We start from the raw sequence: 15,836 nt of genomic DNA on the forward strand, positions 1-15,836 counted from the left end.
ACGCCATTCTGTAATTAGATAAGTGTCACTTTGTAGCTAAATGAATGAAATTTTTGTACCATTTAGCAACATTAATTGTTGAATATTTTTACAGGGTTATAAAGGTGTGCAAGGAAACAAAGGTGATCCTGGAAAAAAAGGTTTACCAGTAAGCAAATAGATATTCAGTTTTTGATATTTAGTTTAGTTCCAGTTTTATCTTTTAATAATGTACTTATTCTTATTCAAATACAGAAAAACAATGTTTATGAATTTTTTTGAATTGTCTTATGATGTTTGTGAATTGTGAAAAAAAAAAAAAAAAAATATGTGTTCTAGGCTGAACTTGGTGAATCTGGAGCTATTGGTCCAGCAGGAAAGCAGGTGAAGCTTATTTTTTAATGCTTTACTGAGAGTATCATTCAGACAAAATTATTGTTGATAAATGTAATATAGTTAACACCTACATGTAAAGTAAGTTATACTAGTAGTAACTTCTAATGGAATGTAATATTTTATTTTTTTGTAGAAGATTTTTTTTGGCTTCTTTAACAAGTCATAAAAAAAATTACTACATAAACTTATTTTTAATTTTTTTTTGAAAGCTGTTTTTAAAACCTTTCAGGGAACAAATGGAGAAAAGGGGGCAGTAGGAAATGTTGGACCAATTGTAAGATTGAGCATTAAAATTTATGTTTTATTATATGTATATACATATATAAGACATGTACCAGAAAAAATCTGTGCGTGTTCTGATGTGGTGTTTACAGAAACCGTACATCATTTAAAATAGCTAATTGTTTTAAAATGTGATTGTATTAATGTTGTTCAAAATTTAAACAACTCTGTTATTAAAACAATTAGCTTTAATTGAAATGTCATCAAATCAAGATAAGAAGCGAGAAAAAATTTTGCATTTTCTCGTTGAAAATCCTGGTGTATCAAAGAAAATAATTTCTAAAGAGCTGCAGATTGCTTTGAGAACAGTGCAGAGCGTTGTGAAACAATTTAAGGACACTGGTACAATCATAAGAAAATCAGGAAGTGGAAGAAAAAAATGTTTTGTTAGACGAGATCTTGGTAAAAAGGTAAAAGATGCCTTACACAGAAAACCGGAGATTTCTGTTCAAACATTAGCGAATAAATTTAAGATAAGTGCTTCCACTATACAAAGAGTAAAGAGAATTTGTGGTTATAAATCTTATAAAAAGAAAAAAGTTCCTTGTCATGAAGAAAAGCAAGAAAATGTCGCAATTCGATGTTGAAAGCTGCTCTATAAAAAATTATGTGCTAAAAAATCTTGTTTGATTATTGACGATGAAACTTATTGTGCTGCATATTTCCGATCTCTTCCAGGACACCAATATTATTCAGCAATTAATCGCAAGAAACTGAATTCCAAACATAAATGCATTGGAATGCAAAAATTCGCTAAAAAATTCTTAGTTTGACAAGCAATTTGTGAATGTGGTGAAAGAAGCTCTTGTTTTGTGACTACGGGAACAATTAACACCAAAATATACATTAAAGAATGCCTCAAGTAATGTCTTTTGCCGTTTTTAGGAACACACACAGGTAACCCGTTATTTTGGCCCAATTTAGCATCATGTCACTACTCCGGGACAACTTTAAACTGGCTTAGAGAACATAAAGTAGATTTCGTTGAAAAACACTGCAATCCACCAAATTGTCCCGAACTACGTCCTATCGAAAGATATTGGGCTCTTGTCAAAAGAAAACTAAGGTTCAATGTAAAAGAAGCCAAAAACATTAAAGACTTCAAAAATAAATGGATGAGAGCTACCAAGAAAGTCCAGCCAGAGACTGTGCAAAAGCTGATGTCGAGTGTAAAATGCAAAGTGCGTGCGTTCTCATGTACAAAACTTCACAAACTTTCTTAAGTGAAATTTAAAAATATTAATATATGTACTTTCAAAATATACATAACATTTAATACCGAAATACAATATTTAGATAAATATCCTTTATAATGTCCTCTCAGATTTTTTCTGGTACATGTCTTATAATTTTTTAATGAAACTTTGTTAAAAAACATTCAAAAATAAGTTTGTAGTACAACTCTACTCTATTTATGTTTTAAAAGTTTTTTAATGTAATTTATATAGTTAATGAGTTTTTACAAAGAATTGTGTGGACAGCTTAATTTTTAAAGGGTTTTAAAGGAAAGCAAGGTCCTATTGGAATAACTGGCAAACCTGGACCTCAAGTAATAAATATTCTCTTATTTTTCTTTTCTTTAAAAATATAGTTTTTTTGTTAGAAGTAGTGCAATAATTTTAGCTGTAAAAGTCCAATGATTGCAATAAAGATTTCAGGGACAAAGTAAACTAAATTAAACTAGATTTCAAAATTTTTATTTGTTATATACTATTTGATATACATTAGCAAATATAATATATTTTGTTATATATTAGCAAAGCTTCAGCTTGAAGAAAGTTTAAGCCTAACAAAAAGTCTGCTTTTTTTCGAAAATGAAATTCTTTCTGACTAAAGATTTGCAGAAAATAATTTGATTTAATTTGAATATTTTAAAAAGATATTTTTGTTAGCAAAACACTTGTGATAGTGGACTAATGAAACGTACAAAAACTCTGGATTTTACAAAAACCAAATGTATTTAACCAATAGCAAATGCTTATTGCTTCATTAACGTGTGGAAAGTGGTGTTGTTAAGTTTTCAAATTGTTCTCCCCATGTTATTTAAGCTCTCGAGAGCATTAGTGTTATACTTTTGACAAGTCTTTTTTACAAAGTGTAATGAGATTTTACAAATTTAGATAATAACCTACTTTTCCATTGAACTTTTTTTAAAACAAAAAAATTATAACAAAAAGTTTTTTTTTTTTAATAAAAATTTTTTCCTGTTTTAGGGTCTTTTAGGAGAACAAGGTTATCCAGGTCCTAAAGGAGAAAAGGTTTTTTATTGAATTTTTAAAAGTTCACTACCTGAGTAAATTAATATAAATAATATAAGTATATTTATATTTTGTAGGGTTATTTAGGTAATTCAGGAATAATTGGAGCAGCAGGTGATGATGGTCGACCAGTGAGATTTTTATCCATCTTCTTTTGTATAGAAAAAAAATCATAAGTTGCATACCACTTATAGAATATGTTTAGTTAAATTGAAAAGCAAATATATTTGTTTAAAATATTATAAACTTAGGGTTTAATGGGAAAGGTTGGTCCAACTGGTCATATGGGTGACCATGTAAGTTTTTTGTTGTTGTAATATATCTACATCTGTTGTAATAAATTTTTAACTGGCAAAATTTATATTTATAAATGTATTAAATGTCAGACTTTTTTTTTTAATTTTATAGGGTGAGAATGGATATTCAGGACCTCCTGGTGTTTTTGGAGAGCAAGGGCAGGAGGTATCTATCTAATAATTTTTTTTGAAGCCCCAGTTGTTTAAATATCTTTTGACTTAACTGTTTAAACATTATAAAGCATTTTTATGGTTTTTTTTAGGGAGCAATTGGTGATCCTGGTCCAGATGGTATCTATGGAGAAAAAGTATAATAGCATTTTATTCTTGTTGATGCAGTTTTTATCCAGCTATTTTGCTTATAACCTTAGTAATTACTTTAAATTGTTTGTTTAACTTTTAAAGGGTAATGATGGATCCCCTGGTATAAAAGGAGATCTTGGAAAAAAAGGAGAAAGGGTTTGTTCAAAAGTTTTTTCATTTTCTCCAACTATTTGAATTAAAAATATTGTTGTCATTAGTAAGTTAAAGTTACAGTTTATGACAAGTCATTTTGTAATCCTCCTTTATTCTAGGGGGCTTCAGGAATAAAAGGTAGTGTTGGAGAGAGAGGTCCTAATGGAAAGAGGGTAAGAACTAAACATAAACTAGATTAATGAGTTTGATTGAGTTTTTACTTATGTTAAATAAGTTTCCAATTTAATTGTTTTTTAAAATTTTACAAATGGCTTCAATTCAAGCACAAATAATTTTGTTTTAATTGCAAAATTTAAAGAGCCTAAATTTAAAGAGCCAAAAACTTCCACAATCAAATATGTCACTGAAATATTGGTCACATTTATTCCTAAAAATCACTTTTTTACTAACCTCCTTGGGGTGATTTATAATTGTGTAATGGCTCAGGTATGAAAGAGAGGCTTGTAATTTTTGTGTAGTGTCACACCTTGAAATGGCATCAGGCTTGGTTTAACAAAAAATACTTTATCTTTAGGGCATGAGTGGTATGGCTGGCCCAATAGGTGTTACAGGACCTCCTGGTTACAAGGTATAAACCTAAGTTTGAAAAAATAATATTAGATACAAAGATATTTTTTAAAGATATATATAAGTCAACCTTGGTGAAATACAAACATTGATTGCTAATTCTAATAAAGATTTCCTAAGCTAAAGCTCAATGAAAGTATATTGTTTTTTAAAATTGTGATAATAAATATTAATTAGATGAACAATTTGTTAATAATAGATTAGTGTCTCCAAATTATTGTAGTAGGTGTGTAAAGCTTGTTATTCTACTGTTTTCTTGCACTTGAGTAATGAGACTTTAAAAACTGTTAGTTTATACCCTTTTTCTATATTACTTTTTTCTTGATTCTAAAGCTCAGTTTTTACAAAACCATGTAAACAAAGTCCCTTCTGGAGATTTCTGGGAACTTTGTTCCAAGTTGGTAACTTGTCAACAGTTGAATAGGATTTTTTAGAAGAATCATCAGCTTCTGCAAGACACCCCAGAAATTTAGAAATAACACTAAAAGATAAAAAAAAAAAAAAAAAAATCTAGTATCACAATGAATGTAGAAGATTGTGTTGTCCTATTGTTTTACAAGTGTCAAAACCTGGATTAGCAAGGTAGTAATCAAACTTCAAATTTGGTTGGTTGGGCTCCTATTTTTGTAACCACAGCTAAGTTTTGTGCATTTAAGTACTTTTGCATAAGCTTAAGCTTCACAAAACTGTAAGAAAGAATTAAATAACAAGAAAAGGCTCATGATGGTAATAAGTTATATTATTCTGTAAATAAATTGCATTATTATGACAAAATGATATTACATCATTAAACTTTAAAAAAAAGAAAGGAAATTCAGAATTTAGGTGTCACAACTCTGTAACTGCATATATAAAAAGATTAATAAGGAAACATTAAAAACTTAAAAAACCAAATAATCTCTTTTTCTGTAAAAGAGTAAAAGAGATAATGAACCAAAGCAGTCTTTAAAAAAAACTAGTCTATTGTTCAAGGTTTTGCTCCAGCATGGTTCAAAATGAAGACACCATCTAAGCTGCACTGCTCTCATTGTCTTCTTTTTTCTGCCATTGTTCAACTAAATTTTCTCCCATCAAATGATGTGATATGTATTGTGTTAAACAAAGCATTAAAAACAACATTCTGCTTATGACCTGAAAACATTGCTTATGCCATGGTTAAAGATGATGGCTACAACAACCAAAATCATGGTTTTCAAACATTGCTAATTCTGAGACTAAAGGTTCATTTTTAAATTATCTAATTGAATTTTTAACTTAATTATATAAGTTAATTGACCTTACCACTCCAGACATTACAGAACCTCCTATCATGCAAACTTTTTCAATCAAGAAATTCAAAACTTCAAAGATAATTGTATGAAGCCAGATATTCCGGATTCCCATTTTTCTTCTTGAATAAGACCAAACTGTTAAACTAATAACAGAAGCATCTCATCATGTTTATGGGTTTGAGAATCAACACAGCTGCATCTTAATAAAACTAGTCAGTAGGAAGATGATTTATCAAACATAAATATCAAAAAGATGTTATGCCAATTTGTACCATGATATTTTTGAATTCAAAAATTTTTTTTTTGATTGATTCAAAAGTTATTAAGTTAAACAGCTTTTTATAAATTTTGACTTATCAATGATAAAAATATTAATATAAATATGTATAAAAAACTATATTACATATGTTCACAATTGAAAATTTCTGTGTTTTTTGTACAATCAACATAATCTTTAAAGTCCACAAGCAATTTTTCAATCTTTGAAATTTTGTGAGGTATTTTATTATCTCTGCAACTTTAAACATGTGAACATTATGTAACTGGTGGGGAAAAAATTGATCTACCCTAATTTATATTTACATAATATTTTAAAAAGTTATTGAGCATGAAAATTAGTTCAGAAAAAAATTATAAATCAAAACTGGCACGAAATAAATATCAAAGCTAGCATTTAAAGTATTTAAAAATCTTCCAAATGCTTTTTTGATTGTCATTAGATTCAAATCTGGTGATGATGCTGGCCAAGGCACTAACTTTATCTTATTTTCTTCCATCCAAGCTTTGATGGTGTAAAAGTTGGTTTGATAAGAATAGAATAGAAATCAGTTTAAAACTTTATGGGCCTAGTTTTTTTATATTCATCTACTGATTTTTATAAAAAAAGTAATGAACTAGTGAACTTGTTAGTAAAATAGTTCCAGAGAATTATTTTTCCTATCATCCAAAAAAGTCTCTATGAAGAAAATATAATTAATAATCTTAATATTGTATATATTTGGTAATTGTTTTTATGTATATTTTAATTTTAAAGTTTTTTGTAATGATAATAATGAGGCTTGATTTTTTAAAACACTGTGGTAGAAAGAGTTGTAAATATTTAGGGGGTTCCTGGAATGATTGGTGAAGAAGGTTTACATGGAGCTGAGGGTAAAAAGGTATTTTGTTCTTTTTTCTTCTCTTCTAAAGTTTAAAAATAGTTTGTTTTTCTTATTTTTTAAAAAAAAGTTAGTATTTTGTGAATGATATGTTTTGAAAATAGTAGAATACTTTTGTTTTTACTAATAAATCAATTTCATTAATAAATCAAAAATCAAAAAGTAAAAAAATCTAAGCAATCAAAAATAAATTATATTCTATATTAAATATAAAAAATAAATTTCTAGTCCTTTGTTGGATAGCCTTTTGAATTTATCACATATTGATAAGAAGGGAGGGATAGAGTAGGGAAGTTTGGTAACCATATTAACCAATTGTTTTCAATTTTTCAGCATTACAACTACCTAATCCAACAGAAGTTAATGCAAATTGTTTAGATTCAGTGCTGTTGTGAATTTTGATATTTAAATATCTCTTGAATGTATTATCAGTCCACTCATCAGTTATTGTACTAAATTTCTTTCCCATGACTTTAGACTCTTGAATTTTTAACACAAATTCATTAAAAATGTCTTCGTAGTATTTTTTAATGTCTTCCCAAACTGTTGATCTTGATTTAGGCATTTGATGACCACGTGATGACAAATATAATTTAGTAGCATCCGAATTTATTATTTAATTAATTGAAAATCCATCTTTGGCTACAGATTTTGATATTAACAATCTCTAGACTCTCAAACTGTAAAACTTGTTATTGGACGTTGAATTTTTCGATTACTTGGACCTTCTGTTGATTCTGATGTATTCTTTCTTTTAAGAGATATATCTATGCCATGTTTCAATTTTAAATGATTTATCAAATTCCTTATTCCATAATTAACAATCATACAAACTTCATTACAGTTGCCAACTTGACATTTTGCCTGATTTTTACTGATTTTTACAAAATGTTTCCACACTTCATTCGTCATTTTCTAAATAAACTTTTAGTTTAGTCAACATAACCTAAAAAAGCATGAGACTCATACCTGATAGTAGTACTTATAGTACTTCTTTGTATAATTTCAATAGTTACTTCATTAAATTCACAATTACACAAAGATAAATTTTAAAAAATTTCAGTAGTAGTGAATTAATTATGATATAAAATTCACGGAAATTGCGTAACTTGGAAATTGAAATAAAGGGTAAAAAAAAAAAAACAAATTAGATTTTTAAACTTTTGAACTTTTTTAGTAAAATATTATTTTTATACAAAAATATTTTAATTAAATTAACCCTGATAAAACTTTTCATTTTCATGCCCACAGTAATATTTGAAGATTGGCTGGATATTACTCATGTAGTTTAAGGCCAGTCTCCGTAAATTTCGGGTTTGTTTCGTTTATCTGAAGGTGACGTAAAATTGTGCCGTTCAGATCCCGCGGGATTTTTCTAAACGTTTATAATAAAGCGGTAACTAAAAAAGTCCGACAAGAAAGTTTTCTAATTTTTTGAGTATATATCATGAGTTCAAAACATGTTATGAATTAGTATATAATATAATGATTTATAACAAACCACACTATTTATTATTCAAATCTTGAATACTTATTATTTGCAATAGATTTTTTAAATTGGATGTAAATTGTGTTAGTGTATTTTACTAAATTAGTGCTCAATGTTCAGAACAGAACATAGAAAATAGAAAGTGCTCAATGTTCTTAAAGAACAAGAAAATAGACTTCTTGACAATTCTGAAAAAAGAGAAACTGGCAGCAAGTATATATATATATATATATATATATATATATATATATATATATATATATATATATATATATATATATATATATATATATATATATATATATATATATATATATAATATCTAGATAATATCTAAACAAACAAAAAGTTAATAAATCAATTGACTGGATGATTATTGTTAAAACAAAATGAATAAAAAATTATGATAAATAATGATAATCAATACAAATCAAATCCTATTTAACAAATTTTTATTACTAGAATATAAACTATTACTCCAATAATATCACAAAGGATGTTTTTAAAACCAATCTCAAAGGTTTTTCCAATTCATTTTGATGTATATAAACATTCGACAATTACCATAATCTTTAAACTTATTTACCTGCTTTTAATAAATTTATGTAAATTACTTGTTAATTCAACTAATGACCATGCATTTGTTGTCATTGATTTATAATGTATTTCGAATAATAATAATTTTACTACAAAAGAATTTATTAAATCGATTTCTATTTTCCAAACAAATCGGTTAAATTCATTGTGTCAACAGTCTACTAAAGACTACTGCTGATTTTATTAATTGATTTATTTTCAATCTAGATCTTTTTCTTTCTCCCAATATTTTCATTCTTGTTAAATAAACATTTTCTTTTTCTTCATTTTCTCCAGTTTTATTTATCTTTACTATACAAATTAAACATGCTATCAGTCAAATTTCAATGTGTTGTGTTTAAGCAGGATCCATCCTCCTATAGTATAATAAATCACATTTCTATATAATTATAAAATATACTTGGAAATATTTTTTTTTTAGTTATATAGTAAGCATTGTAAAATAGTAATTGATTTCTTTGACCAGGAAGTTCCATCAACTACATTAAAAAATAAAAAAAATCATGAAAAGTACTCAAAAGAGACTATGCTGTCAAAATATATTTGGCAACTAAAAGAAAAAAATATTAACTTTAAATTAAACTGGTCTATTTTAAAAACTGCGCCTACCTATAATAACATATCTCAAAAATGTATGTTTTGTTAACAAAAAAGTTTGAAATTATTACTTATTTAGATCAAAATTTACTAAATAAAAAAAACTGAACTTATTTCTAAATGCAGACATAAAAATAAGTACCTTTTAAAAAATTATAAAAACAAATGAGCAAACTTATTAACCAAACTTATTTAATTCTAAATACCAATTAAAAATAATAAATTGTATTAACACTATATATACATATAAATATGTATATTTATATGTTTATGGTGACCACACGCTCTATTTTGTTTATTACGAATAACTTCCATCGACAGAAACCATTCTGTTTATGCGGTCATCAAAAAGCCTTTCAAAACAAAATCGCTAAGTATTACCGAGTTCTCGACACTTCATTGTACATCGTTGAAAGAAATTATTAAATGTCGGAAATGTTCTACCCTACCTTTTGAATCAAAGTATGAAAAAACAATATAATTCAATATCGATGTCTTTTAGCTTGTAGATAACTAGAAAAGTTGTGCTTAACAATTTAAACCCTTATTTTTTGAAACATTCATCTTTAAGGACAATATGCGTCATCCACCATGTTTTTGTCAATAATATTTTTTTCAACTTAGCCCAACTTTTGCTAAGTATTATTCAGCTTAGACAACAAATTTTCAAAAACAGTTTTTTTTAAAAAGGAGTTGTAGAAGGTAGGACGAACTACCATAAAAAGTTTGGACTGGCCTTAAATCACTTGAGTAGAGTGTCCTGGAAAAAATAAACTTTCAAAAATGTAGAAATTCACCCCCCCCCCCCATAAAATTTCCCTTGGGTTAGTTATTAACATAAGTAAAAAAATTTTCCAACCTGAGTTGATATAGGGGTGGCCCTTGACCTCTGAAGTTTATAAACTAAAATATTTCAAACATGTGTGTATATATATATACACTGCAGGCCAAAAGTTTCCGGACACTTGGATTTTGTTTAATTTTTTAATTCAAACTCCCATAATTATTTCAATAAAATTCAAATATCATATTTATTTTTTAAAAGATACATATAGTTACTATTTAAGAAAAAAAAAAGCCAAAAAATGAAATAAAAAAAATACTAAGAACACTATTCTTATTACACTGTCTTTTCGTCAAAAAATAACCCACGAGTTTTTATCACTTTTTTTGCGATCCGTGGCATCCTATTTATTAATTTATTTATTATTTCGGGTGTAATTGATAACCAGGATTCTTCTAATATTTGCCACAGGTGCTCTTTGGATGTTGGGCATTTTTGTCTGACCTTTCTGTCCAATTCTTCCCACAGTAACTCTATTGGGTTCAAATCTGGTGATTGGGCTGGCCAGGTCATGATTTTGAGGGCACCATTATCCTCTTGTTCCTTTATATAATTCTTACATAATTTTGAGGTGTGTTTAGGGTCATTGTCCTGCATAAAAACAAAACCACGACCAATAGTTCTTAAGCCAGAAGGTATAGCATTGTTTTCTAGAATTATTTTATATTGTTCTTTTTTCATAATACCCTCAATTTTAACTAGGTCACCTACACCAGCTGAAGAAAAACATCCCCATACCATAACTGACCCACCACCATGCTTGATTGTCGGCACTAAACACTCTGGGATCATTTTTTCTTTTGTTGTTCTTCTGATGTAAATTCTACGCCTTTGCCCAAACAGTTCAAATTTGGACTCGTCGGTCCATAGTACTTTTCCCCAGTCTTCTTCTGTCCAATTTTGGTGGTCTATAGCCCATTTTAACCTTTTCTTTTTATTTTCAATCCGTAGCAACGGTTTCCCAACCGCTATACGGCCAGAAAGTCCTGCTTGTCTAAGACGTCGTTTCGCAGTGGTTAATGAAATAGATTTTGAACGACTCCTATTGTAGCCTGAAGTTATTTCCGGGGCCGTAAGTCTTCGATTTCTTTTACTCATCAATATTATACAATTATCTTCAGCTTTTGTTGTCTTCCGTGGTCTACCAGATCTTTTTTTGTCTTCAAAAATGCCTGTTTCTTTCCATCGTTTGATGGTATCTTGTACAGTACTTCTGGCAACTTGTACTTTTTTGCAAATTTCACGAACTAAATATCTTTCTTTATGTAATGTAATTATTTCAGAACGTTTTGCAACCGTTAAAGAAGGTTTTTTACCCATATTTTTAATTAAATAGTCGAATTATAAAATTTTGAAATTTTTTTGAAGATTTTTTAATGCAACCGTCATTAATACTAAATGAAAACTAAACAAAACTAAATATTCTTAATCATTTTAGTCGGATATCATTATATTATAAATATTTCCTTCATGTTTCAACAAATAAATAACTTTAACAAGACCAAACTCTTAAGAGTAATGAAACGCTATATATCAAGTTAAAATAAGCAATTAAAAAAACAAACTTATTTATGTAAGTTTGAGGCCAGTAATACCTAATTACTGACCTCAAACTTGCATAAACACTTAAAATTAGTAAGTTTAAGTATTATAAATTAATATTATTGATTAATTTAATGATACAGGATAGATTTTAGCTTTTTATATAAAAAATATCAAGTGTCCGGAAACTTTTGGCCTGCAGTGTATATATATATATATATATATATATATATATATATATATATATATATATATATATATATATATATATATATATATATATTAGGGGTGCACCGATGCATCGGCATCGGCCGTGATAACCATCGGCCGATGCCGATTGTTTTTAAATTTTTTAAATTTTATTTAACTATATAACTTAAAGATCCAAACTATACAAAGAGAGAAGTTCAAAAACAAGAAATGCAAATTTAAAAAATATAAACATAAAGTATAACATATTTTAAGCATAATCGAACAATTTGTGTTATGCTAGAAAGAAATACAAACTTTTATAATGTTATGAAAAGTAATAAAATATGTTATATAAAGCTGTGAATCTATTTTTTTGTTTCCATTTCTCCAAAAAAATTCCAATTCGCATGCACAAAAGCTAGATGTTCTCCGTGTTCTGCAGTTAGTCGGGACAGTGTCAATTCATAAATATTTCCCCCAGTACTAAACAATCTTTCGCTGAACACAGAAGAAGGCGGAGCTCCTATATATTTTTTTGCTAGGTACGAGAGGTCTAAAATACTATTGCTGCTAGAGTGTTTCTTTATACATATTTCTTTGTAATTTCCCCACCATTTATAAGGACATTCTTTTTGATGCAGATTAGGCAGTGATAAGTAAAAGCTTATTTCATCAATTCTATAAGAAATGTAAGTAAATAAAAAAATGAAAATATAATAAAAAATCCTAATTTTTATTGTTCAAAATACTAACCATTAACGAATATTATCAATATTATTTTATTTTCATAACTATTATTTATATAATAATTCATAATAATTTGGAATAACGTTTTTTTTTTTAATAATTTAAATTAAATTAGACAAGAACAAATTGTTAGCAAAGTTTTTATTTTAAAATTATTACAACTTACATTTTTTCCTTTTTCTCAAAATAAATTTGTGTCTCTGTTGAAAGTTTTTTACAGTTCTTCGCTTTCGTTGATTTTTTTAATTCAGGTGGTGTTTTTGAAACTTGATAAAAATTGTATATGCTTTCTGCCATTTTTAATTTTTTGAGTGGAGAGCTAGATACTTGGGTTGATTCAGATGAAGCGTTTGTTTCATCCTCTGATATAGTTAAGTTGTCGGTAGTTATTAGTGATCGACCGGAACAGAGATTTTGCCGGAACCGGAACCAAACCGGTAGTAGATTCTAAATATTCCTAACCGGAACCGAAAATAAATCCAAACCGGAACAGAAACCGGAACCGAAAATAACTAATATATTTTTAAAAAGTTAGTTCTAATTTAAGCAAAAATTAATGTAGGAAAAACAACTAAAATTTTACATTTTTTTAAAGTTTTTCCGAAACCCTTGGCATAAACAAGCAATTGGACAATCCAAAAAAATCCTTTAACACTTAAATGATTTTTGAATTGTCAAATGCACATTAATCATTTTCCCCTGTTCGAAATTGCGCAATAATTTTTACAATGTACGAAAAAGATGGAATTTTTTTCATTGTCGTCAGACTGAGCTGCAGGAGCCAATTTATCTTTAGGAGGTTCAAAATTATCCATTTGGATCATGACAATATGTTTAAGAAAATGAGCTGGTAAAATCAGAATGGTGTAAGTTCAGCTCAAATAATAGCGATGAAAACATTACAAGATATGAATATTAATTTAAAATTAATTTAAACAAGAAAATTAATTAGTTTTCAAACAAGGCCAAACTTTATTTACATTAATTCTCAAGCTTAACTACTAATTTAAAAAGTTTTTTAATCATTTTTATCAAAATGATAATAACGGTATTATGCTAAATAAAGCTTTATAATATATATTTTCGGTAGCATTTTGAACCGGAAATCCGGCCGGAACCGAAATCTTAAATATAACCGGAACAGGAACCGGAATTTTGTTTCCGGTCTTAATTTTGTCCGGAAACCGGATCCAAACCGAATTCCGGTCGATCACTAGTAGTTATAAGGCTCTCTGTAATATCCATTTTACTTAGCTTCATGTATTGTTCTAGAATATTTGATTTTATAGCCTCTTTCTCCTCATCTGATATGACATAACTCAGTTTGAATCTTGGATCTAAAACTGTAGAAATGTTCAGGCTTTTATTAAATTTATAGCTTGAAAACCTTGAAATAAAATCTTTTTTTAACTCTTCTATTATAGTTTTTATTTCACCTGCATTTTCTGAAGCAGAGGCTCGGTACGCTTCCATTAAAACTATAAATGGAACAATTTGAGATACTGATGCCCTGTTTTCACTCATCTCTAGTGTAGCCGTCTCAAAATGCTTTAAAACTAAGATAAGTGTCTCAGCTAATAACCATTGGTCTTCTGTAAGATTAGAGGCATTGCACTTTGGATTTCTGATAAAAAATAATGTCAGTGAGGTTTTTTGTTCAACTAACCTTTCTAGCATGTAAAATGTTGAGTTCCATCTCGTAATTACATCTTGTATAAGTGAATGTAGGGGTAACTTTAGCTGTTGTTGACTTTCATGTAGCATGTCCATGGAGGACGAAGAATGGTGAAAGTGTGTGGCAATTTTTCTAGCCTTAGCTATAAGATCATTCACAATTGTTTGCTGCTTAAAAAGCTTATCGGTTATACAAAGTTGAAGAGTGTGGATTACGCAGCTTAGAGAATGTTTTTCTAAACCAGCTTCTTTTATGGCTAATTTCATATTAGCAGCATTATCTGAGAGGACAAAGTACACTTTGTTAGTTGGTATTTTCCATTCATTTAAAGAATCCTTTAGAAATTTTGATATTTTTACACCTGTATGAGAGCCTGTTATTTTTTTAATTTGAAGCACCGCTGTCATAGAATTAAACTCTGAGTTTATCCAGTGTGCTGTTAAAGAATAAAAGCTTAGAATATTGTGATGTGTAGTCCACCCGTCAGTGGTGAAACTCAAAAAATCTGCTTTTGCTAAACCATTCATAATTTGTATTTTCATTTTTTCATAAATTAGAGGAACAACTGTTTCGGCCATATGTTTTCTAGAGGGCATGGTATACCTAGGTTCAAGATACATAATTAGTTTGCTAAATCCTTGATCTGTAACTAAAGAATATGGCTGAATGTCTAAGCATATCATTTCTCCGATAAGCAGAGTTATTTTTTGAGCTCTTTGATCACTTGATGTCCATTTCTTACGCTTATTAATAATATCTTCAAGCTTAGGTTGATGTTTTTGGTCTAGAGTAACTGTAACACTATTGCTAAAGGAATCTCTGCTGTTATCATTCTCTTTACTGGTTGAAGTAGATCCAATGACATAGCTATTTTTTTCTGTGTTAATTTTTTTGAAACCATTTAGATCTTCTATTTTCTGAAAAACTTTTACATGTTTTGCTTTCATATGTCCTCTTAAATTGGATGTTGTCATTTTTTTGCCAGATGAGCCTCCTCTTGATATTTTCATTTTGCAAAATTTACAAATTGCCTTTGAACGATTTTTTTCATCAATATCAAAATAGTCCCAGATTAGACTTTTAGTTGCTTTGCTCATTGTTGATTTGTTTTTAAGTTAATATTATATCTAAGCTAAAAATGAAAGTTCTATGTTAAAAACGAAAAGTCTTATTCCATTACGCGCTAGAAGTGTAGAATAAAAGAGAAAGAATTTTTTTTGTGTAATTTTACTTTAAATGAATGATAAAGTAGCATTTTAAACTTTTTCGTAATATTTTTGCTTTTTCGCTCTTTTTTTAGAAAATAAAAGTTTGTATAAACTTTGAATGAATGAGAATTGAAAGAGAAAACTGATTGATTCGAAACTCTAGCAGTTATTCTTAACTATTAAAATGTTTCATTATATTTACATTAACGTTAAATTAAAAACAAGTTTATTATTAAATTAAAAGCGTTTAATAAATAAACAT

At 28.1% G+C, this 15,836-nt stretch overlaps 2 protein-coding genes across 7 annotated transcripts in view; one reads left to right on the plus strand and one right to left on the minus strand.

Moving 5' to 3' along the window:
* The window catches only part of LOC145180930 (uncharacterized), a 37,067-nt gene that overhangs the window by 5,947 nt on the left and 15,284 nt on the right, over positions 1-15,836 (plus strand). For 5 of the 6 annotated variants that reach the window (XR_016456340.1, XR_016456339.1, XM_090100159.1 and 2 more), the window contains exons 8-20: positions 95-148; positions 319-363; positions 605-649; positions 2,153-2,206; positions 2,871-2,915; positions 2,993-3,046; positions 3,167-3,211; positions 3,324-3,377; positions 3,475-3,519; positions 3,617-3,670; positions 3,787-3,840; positions 4,203-4,256; positions 6,630-6,683. Coding sequence is in view for 4 of the 6 variants with exons in the window: in XM_090100159.1 (XP_089956285.1) it covers positions 95-148; positions 319-363; positions 605-649; positions 2,153-2,206; positions 2,871-2,915; positions 2,993-3,046; positions 3,167-3,211; positions 3,324-3,377; positions 3,475-3,519; positions 3,617-3,670; positions 3,787-3,840; positions 4,203-4,256; positions 6,630-6,683 (657 nt within the window). In the remaining 2 variants the exon portion in view is untranslated. Of the gene's footprint in view, positions 1-94; positions 149-318; positions 364-604; positions 650-2,152; positions 2,207-2,870; positions 2,916-2,992; positions 3,047-3,166; positions 3,212-3,323; positions 3,378-3,474; positions 3,520-3,616; positions 3,671-3,786; positions 3,841-4,202; positions 4,257-6,629; positions 6,684-15,836 lie in introns of those variants that run through there. The other variant, XM_090100162.1, reaches the window with a different exon arrangement.
* LOC149883001 (zinc finger BED domain-containing protein 4-like) lies at positions 12,223-15,474 on the minus strand. Its single transcript, XM_090100855.1, has 3 exons — positions 13,923-15,474; positions 12,858-13,100; positions 12,223-12,622 (listed from the first exon to the last, which is right to left on the minus strand). Exons 1-3 carry the CDS (start codon positions 15,461-15,463, stop codon positions 12,310-12,312), a joined length of 2,097 nt encoding a protein of 698 aa, XP_089956981.1. The 5' UTR covers positions 15,464-15,474; the 3' UTR covers positions 12,223-12,309.

Source organism: Hydra viridissima, unplaced genomic scaffold (genome assembly GCF_058129835.1).
Source record: "Hydra viridissima isolate aposymbiotic clone 2 unplaced genomic scaffold, HvirCarnegie_v1 scaffold_10, whole genome shotgun sequence".
NCBI lineage: Eukaryota > Metazoa > Cnidaria > Hydrozoa > Anthoathecata > Hydridae > Hydra > Hydra viridissima.